The sequence below is a fragment of the Mytilus galloprovincialis genome, chromosome 3, assembly GCF_965363235.1.
Source record: "Mytilus galloprovincialis chromosome 3, xbMytGall1.hap1.1, whole genome shotgun sequence".
In the NCBI taxonomy this organism is placed as follows: Eukaryota; Metazoa; Mollusca; class Bivalvia; order Mytilida; family Mytilidae; genus Mytilus; species Mytilus galloprovincialis.
In genome coordinates this window covers 8404637-8412996 of record NC_134840.1, presented here as the reverse complement: position 1 = coordinate 8412996, position 8360 = coordinate 8404637, and the positions used below count along the sequence as shown (strand labels likewise).

Here is an 8360-nt window from a genome sequence, read left to right as displayed (position 1 = left end):
ATGTTATTGAGTGGTTGTCGTTTCTTTCTGTTTCTTATTTTTGTTTTTCGTTTATTGTTTTGCAGAGTTTGTTCTTAAGTTGTACTGTTATACAACTGTCCCGGGTTAGGGGAGGGTTAGTGCTGTCAAACTACTTTAACCCCGCGACATTCTATATATATGTGCCCTCTCCCAAGTCAGGTGCATGTTATTGAGTGGTTGTCGCTTTTTTTCTGTTACTTATTTTTGTTTTTCGTTTATGGTTTTGTATAGTTTGTTCCTTAAGTTGTACTGTCCCAGGATATGGGAGGGTTTGGCGCAAACAAACTAGTTTAACACCGCCACATTCGGTATGTGCCTTTCCACAAGTCAGGAGTCTTGGGTTGTCGTTTGTTGGTTTATTTTTTTATTACATAAATTATGCCGTTTTTCTTCTCTTTTGTCGAATTGACACAAAAGATACTACACTATATGTAACCTTGCATGATATTAAACGTTCAGATTTATTTTTTAACGTACGTAGATGGTCAACGTCTTTGAATTTGAACTTTTGTGATTTTCAAAATTTACCTTTTAGAAGTTTCGGCCAATTAAAAGTTGTTCAATGTTGAGTTTAAGTTATTCTATGGATGTCCGATATTGAAATGAAGTTCACTTTTATACTGCTTTATTGACCAAATCTTTTTTTAGTAAAACAAAGAATAATAACAGTCCATTGTCTTTTGTCATTTGGTTCATTTCAAATTGTCTGTTCAAAGGGAAAGTGATAAATACTTCGCTTGATCTTACTGAAGCTTAAAGCACTAGGCAAGAGATATATAAAAAAAATAACATATCATTTTTAATATTAATCATTAATAAAAGTGAAATAATTCTCTGCTTTTAGAAGCCAGAATGGTTTAATTTTGTCAAAATAAGCTAATTTTTCGTTCCTTATTGTTAATTTTAGTTTGTTACCCCGATTTTGTTTTTTGTCAATTGATTTATGAGTTTTGAACAGCGGTATACTACTGTTGCCTTTATTTCCCATTTTGGGATGGTGATGTTGCTTTGGCACCAGCTTACGGTGTTTATATTTCACAACTTATTCTAAAAGGTTATCAATTCAACAATGTAATTAGATCTTTGAATATTGTTATATATACATATACACATTCATGGATCTACAATCTGCCGATACCTGTATCTTGGCATTGCACAAGGTCATGTTTTTCTCTGACTGTTTTTGACGTCTTTACACTAAATCCATTGGATTTTGGATATGTACGGATTGATAATTTAGTCTTAGATACATGATTTTTTTATTAGTTGTTAGTGGGTTTGAACTAGCTGTCAGTAACTGCGAGTACTTTCATATCTGTTCTTAGTGTTTTTGTTGTTGGAATGTACAAGTACCCGGCCACGTCCACTTGTTTTTTGTAGTATTTGTATTTTTATCCATCTGATGAGTTAAGCCTTTTTCAACTGAGTTTTATAGTTCGTTCTTATATTGTACTGTTATACCACTGTCCCAGGTTAGGGGGAGGGTTGTGACCCAGTTAACATGTTTAACCCCGCCACATTCTGTATGTGTGTGTCTGTCTTAAGTCAGGAGCCTTTAATTCAGTGGTTGTCGTTTGTTTATGTGTAACATATTTGTTTTTCGTTAATGTTTTGGTACATAAATTAGGCCTTTAGTTTTCTCGTTTGAATTGTTTTTCATTGTCATTTTGGGGCCCTTTGTAGCTGACTATGCGGTATGGGCTTTGCTCATTGTTGAAGGCCGTACGGTGAAATATAGTTGTTAAATTCTGTGTCATTTGATCTCTTGTGGAGAGTTGTCTCATTGGCAATGATATCACATCTTCTTTATTATAATAATTTAATAAACATCGATGATGAATTATTCACTTGCAAGTGAAATTCAAATAGTCTATACGTTAACCGGTTATACGTTAGCCAGGGCCATCTTTCACTTTTTGATTTTGAATGATCTTGCTTATGAGGGCAAAATCAAAAACAGACAGACAGACAGACAGCTAAATAGAGAGCAAACTCCGTTGTTAGGGGAATGATAATAATAAAGATAATGTTGTTTTTTTTTAGGTAAATATAAATATACAAATACAGAACAAGATTTAGAAACTTAGCTAAATACAAGCTGTACATGTCGTTTCTTTCTCAATCTAATTAAAAACCGATCTCTCATAGCTCCCGTTTTCTGATATGTCGCGTGGGAGATCTAACGAAACCCGCTTTGAGGTCACATGTGAGTGACCTCGTAGGTGTGTCTTTTTCGACCAATGAGATTGAGTCTTCCACGATCTTGGAAGTTTAACGTAAGGTAAAGGGATGTAACTCATTTTATTTACGACAAAATCGTCAGTCAAAATAATTCATAAACTTTTTTGATTGGCTTATTAATAAGTCGTCAACTCATTTGCATATCATTATAAATTCATAACTTTTAGTTCACTCACATGTGACCTCAAAGCCGGTTTCGTTAGATCTCCCACGCGACATATCAGAAACAGGAGCGATGAGAGATCGGTTTTTAATTAGATTGTTTCTTTCTTTATAAATGACTAATTTTATGTAATTTAATGGATTCATCAGCTGAATCATCGATGTTTATCATCTTCATGTCCATGATTAGGAAAATAAAATGTTCTTCTTCTTCTTCTGTTATAAATCCTTTTTAACCCTACTGCTATGCTTGATACTCCTTGGTTCAAAGTGACTAAGCACATCGGAATCACTATAAAATCGTTTTTTCAAAGTAATCTGTTTATTTACAAAGGAATTCCCCTTTCTGTCTTCAGTTCGAAGGGAATTTACAAAAACATCTGATTCACTGTTATTATTGCTGTCTTTAGAATTTTTGCTGCCAATTGATTTCTCAGATCTGTCGGTCGAGTGTCCTTTGCGAAATGTTTCTGTAATATCAACACTGTGTGATTCTAAGACAGCTTGGACTACTTTAAATGGATGTCTGCAGAAAATATATCAATCATAAATCAATGAATACGACAAAACGAAAGGATTGAATTTTTCGAACTGTAACAGAGATTTATGAAAAGAATAACCATGTTTTCCTCATAAAATGTCCTAAACCATATTTATATCATTTATTTAGCCAATGAACCATACCGACCGTGCAAGACCCTCATGGGTAGTCAAGGTTGTTAAAACAACCCTCATCATCTAAATATGTCATATGGTATTATTAATCGACAATAATAAGAAATTTTGGTGTTCCAAACTTTTGTTTTGAGTTTACAAAGACGGTCACAATAAAACAGTAATCGAGTGCACGAAAACAGATTGCATACATATTTTTAGAAAACCCCATTATAATCTTTGACATTCTCTTAATATTGTTCATATACCTAAGTACTAGAACACACCCGCGAAATCGCGGGCATATACAGCTTGTGAACTGTAGTAGGATGATTTTTTGTAAAAAGATAGTATGTATCGATAATTTCATAAAAGGTATCAAAAGCCCTCTTCCTTTTTCAAAAGTCCGATATTTGTTTTCTTTCGGTTAAATTCAATTATTTTTGTGTTTCTGGCCTCAGACCACAATTATTCTTCTCCTTGGTTACAAAGCATCTTTTGGTAAAAGTCAAATTAAATTAAAAATTTGCACCGCTTCAAACATGAAATAAATGTAACTGCTTACATATAGACCATTATTAGTCTAATAAAATATGCTTCGAGGACAATCCATCAGTGCTTTTTCTTTTGAGGGCCTTATTAACATGCCAATGGTAATAGGATATGAATCTTTTTTATAAATGACTAAGACCGACTACGGCTAATTTGAGGGGTGGTCGGAGGGGTCCTGATCCCGAAATCCCGGGCTTAAAAACATGAAATCCCGAGATGCAGAATTTAAAGAAATTCATATTCCGAAATTCCGAAATCGAAAAAATATTCCCGGATCCCTAAATCCCGATCTTAAAAACACCCGATTCCAACGTCAAAAAAAAGGTCCTGCCTCCCTCTAATCTCTTCCCTACTTTCATTTATGCCAAATCACTACTTTCACAATTGACAATAAATTTGTATGCCCCATTTATGGGCATTATGTTTTCTAGTCTGTGCATTCGTGCGTTCGTTCGTCCGTCTGTCCCGCTTCAGGTTAAAGTTTTTGGTCGAGGTAGTTTTTGATGAAGTTGAAGTCGAATCAACTCGAACTTATATATAGAGCCGATGTGGCATCCGTGTACCATGGACATAATCTTGTTTCCACATGTTTTAATTATTTTAATATATATGCAACTGGTATGACCCGTAAATAGTAAACATTTCAAAGAAAACAGTAGACTGACTACAGAGTGTCTCTACATATTAAAGTAGTGTATATCTTAGTTAACATGTAGACAAACGCGAAAAATAATTGTCCTCTCTAAGGAAGTATAATACTTGTGGTTCTTGCGATCTAAACACCATGGTATGGAGAACGCTCTGATTGTCTTATTTATTTTTCATTTTTGTTATCTGTCATACGATTGGTCGTACTTGTGCATGTGTCAAACCGGAAGTCTTATCTAAGACTAAAAGTCATTCTGATGACGGAATCAATATCCGGACTCCTTTTTGTCGTATTTCTCCAAAAATAACTCAATCTGAATAGTCATAAGAATGGATGACAAATGCGACTATGCATGTTATCTATAGAACGCAGAGGCATGATGATTAATTTATAGTGGAAGGAAGAGAAGCGACACACAAAATGAGGTCTTCTCGTTTAATAGTATAGATAACACATCAGTTTACAGCCTTTGTACAGTTTTTATATATCACGGTACACTAAAATCACACAAAGTGAAAAAATCAAGTATGTATAGGTGTATAGAAGTTCTTAGTTCAAATTTAAATCTATGTCAATCCATAGCTTTGTTATTTTTCTTTTTAAAATATCATGACACTACATCTTACCTGTATCTCCTTTTCCTGAATCCGGTCACAGGGAGGTCAGAATTTGACAACATTTTTGTAGCTTCTTCTGGTGTGAGAAACCAGCGATAACACCGCTCTCGGGGCAGAGCATCTCTTGAAAACCTTGTATCTGACACATTTGGGATCTGAAATTTAGTTTTATCAAATAAAAAAGAACATAAATATCATAAAAATGTGCAACTTTTTTGTTTAATAAACACTTTTGAAAAAAGAGAACAAAACAACAATGCATAAGACATTATCACTTTAAGAAAACAAATACAAAGATAGAGAAGGCTATTATTTCGTATCTACAAAGAAATAACACGACGGGTGCCGTATACGGTGCAGGAAATGCTTACCCTTCTGGAGCACCTGATTTCACTCCCGGTTTTTAGTGGAGTTCGTGTTGTTTCTTAATTATTATTTATAACTGTTGATGTAAATGTCCTTTGGTTTTGTGAGTCTTTGTTTATTCCTTGGTTTTGATTGTTGTTGTCATTGTCCTATACTTACACTATAAATCGGTTGACTATCTTCTCTATACTACAACACTTATAACAAAACCACACAAAATTGAGATGCACTTTACAATCTGTACAACATTAGTAAATTACTAATAAGTTTTATTTTTCTGTTTTTTAATAAAAGTACGTAATAATTTAAGATGCATACGCATCGCTGAAACATACAGAGAGAAATATACTATTATATGAAAATGTTTATATAATATGTCCATTAGTCAAGTGAATGATGGATTAAACGAAGACTTGCAAAAGATCACAAAAATCTCATGACAGAAAAAAAGAATAGCATGCAATTAAAAAAACATTCACTAACGCTGCTGCAAACTTTGGAAAAGTTTTACATTTAAAATTAAGGAGATGAAGTATGTCACAATAACGTAGATGTGAGCAATTAAATGTACAATATTTTGAGGTGTAAGTATTTTAAAACTTACCTTCAGTTTAAATAGTTTTTTTTTTAATTTATTTTCTCATCACCAGGAACATAGAGATCACCCCCAGGTGGGATTCGTGTTGCTCAGATTATAGTTTTCTATTTAGTCATTTGTATAGTGTTTGTTTTTTGATGTTGTCTTTTGAGCCTTAATGATTTGAGATGTGTTATTTTGTTACATGCCTTAGAACTTGTTTCTGTATCTTTAAACAGTTTCTGAGCTTTATTCAAAATTTCCTGAAAACACAAAATAGTAATTCTGCACATAAAAAAACAAAATAAAATGCCAGGCCCATCTTAGATTGATTGCTCGTTCCATTTAATGACAAACAATATAGGAATGATATTTTCGATGTATTTCGATCTTCATGAAGTAACATGAATATTAATCAAGCTACAATCAATTCTGGAATTAATAAATTACCTTTAAATCAAATTGAAATAAAGGTTGAAAATGCTGCTTCGTAATTGCATAAAAACATATTATAGCTTTCTCGTGCAAATAAGACGGGCGAAATATATTGGTTCTGTTCTTGACTTTTTATATATAGATAATTGAGCTGATCTGTAACAATAACATCTCCATGCCTTATATATCATGTACTGTAGTACGACGCTAGATTAAAACTGACGACGAAAGGTAACCCACGGCCACCAAAAGCTTTATTATTGTCGGAAGCCCAGGTGGTCGTGTTGTCTAGCGGGACGGCTACAGTGCAGGCGATTTGGTGTCACGATATCTCAGTAGCATGGGTTCGAATCCCGGCGAGGGAAGAACAAACAATTTGCGAAAGCAAATTTACAGATCTAACATCGTTGGGTTGATATTTAGACGAGTTGTATATACATAATGTACACAGCCATGTATCACCATCATTGCTGGTGATCCGATGGATAAATCTGTTGTAGAGTTGTCACTGACTCAGACGTACTTATAAATATAATTATTTTCTGTGACTGTATCTTACATTAATTTGTAGGATCCTTTACTATAGATAATTGAGCTGATCTGTAACAATAACATCTCAATGCCTTATTACATGTAAATCATGTACTGTAGTACGACGCTACATTAAAACTGACGAGGACAGGTAACACACGGCCACTGAAAGCTTTATAATTGTGAAGCCAAGGTGGTCGTGTGGTCTAGCGTGACGGCTCCAGTGCAGACGATTTGGTGTCACGATATCTCAATAGCATGGGTTCGAATCCCGGCGAGGGAAGAACAAAAAATTTGCGAAAGCAAATTTACAGATCTAACATTGTTGGGTTGATGTTTAGACGAGTTGTATATATATAATATATAAAAAAAGAAGATGTGGTATGATTGCCAATGAGACAACTATCCAGAAAAAGACCAAAATGACACAGACATTAACAACTATAGGTCACCGTACGGCCTCCAACAATGAGCAAAGCCCATACCGCATAGTCAGCTACAAAAGGCCCCGATAAGATAATGTAAAACAATTCAAACTTAAAAACTAACGGCCTTATTTATGTAAAAAAGATGAACGAAAAACAAATATGTAACACATAAACAAATGACAACCACTGAATTGCAGGCTCATGACTTGGGACAGGCACATACATAAATAATGTGGCGGAGTTAAGCATGATAGCGGGCTCCCAACCCTCCCCTAACCTGGGACAGTGGTATAACAGTACAACATAAGAACGAACTATAAAAATCAGTTGAAAAAGGCTAAACTCATCAGATGGAATAAAATACAAGTGGACGTGGCCCGATACTTATACATCCCGACACAAAAAGACACAATGAACAGATCTGAGAGTACTCGCAGTTATCTGACAGCTAGTTCAAAGCCACTAACAACTAATAAAAAAATCATGCAAACTAAGAAGTACGTCTGAGCCAGTGACAACTCTACAACAGATTATCCATCGGATCAACAGCAGTGATGGTGATACATGGCTGTATATATATACAACAAACATCAACTCGTCTAAACATCAACCCAACAATATTAGATCTGTTAATTTGCTTTCGCAATTTTTTTTATTCTTCCCTCGCCCATGCTACTGAGGTAACACCGGGCTACCGAAAGCTTCATCAGATCTAACATTGTTGGGTTGATGTTTAGACGAGTTGTATATACAGAATGTACACAGCCATGTATCACCATCATTGCTGGTGATCCGATGGATAAATCTGTTGAAGAGTTGTCACTGGTTCAGACGTACTTATATATATACTTAGCGGCAATAAGTGAAATTAGGCATTAAGCTAACGCCTAGGCAGTAAGTCTATTGCCTAAATGATGTCAGGCATTAGTCTTAAATCCTAGGATGTAAGCTTAAATCCTGAAAAATGAGTGCAGGCATTATACTAAAATATAAATGAGTGTAAATAAAAGACATTTATTTTTATAAATAAAAATATATTTGTTACATAATAACATTTTGATAACTGGGGCCTGTTTATCGAAACTGTCCTAAGATCAGTCCTATAAGATATTCTCTTTTTTGATGGG

The 8360-nt window shown here is 34.4% G+C and overlaps 1 protein-coding gene across 2 annotated transcripts in view; it reads right to left on the bottom strand.

Moving 5' to 3' along the window:
• Positions 1-2124: 2124 nt before the first annotated feature.
• Positions 2125-8360, bottom strand: part of LOC143067114 (putative cysteine desulfurase) — a 32462-nt gene continuing 26226 nt past the window's right edge. For both annotated transcript variants that reach the window (XM_076240161.1, XM_076240162.1), the window contains exons 19-21: positions 6049-6102; positions 4906-5051; positions 2125-2950 (exon numbers count right to left, since the gene is read on the bottom strand). In XM_076240161.1, coding sequence (XP_076096276.1) covers positions 2644-2950; positions 4906-5051; positions 6049-6102 — 507 coding nt within the window. In that variant the 3' untranslated portion in view covers positions 2125-2643. The remainder of the gene's footprint in view (positions 2951-4905; positions 5052-6048; positions 6103-8360) is intronic.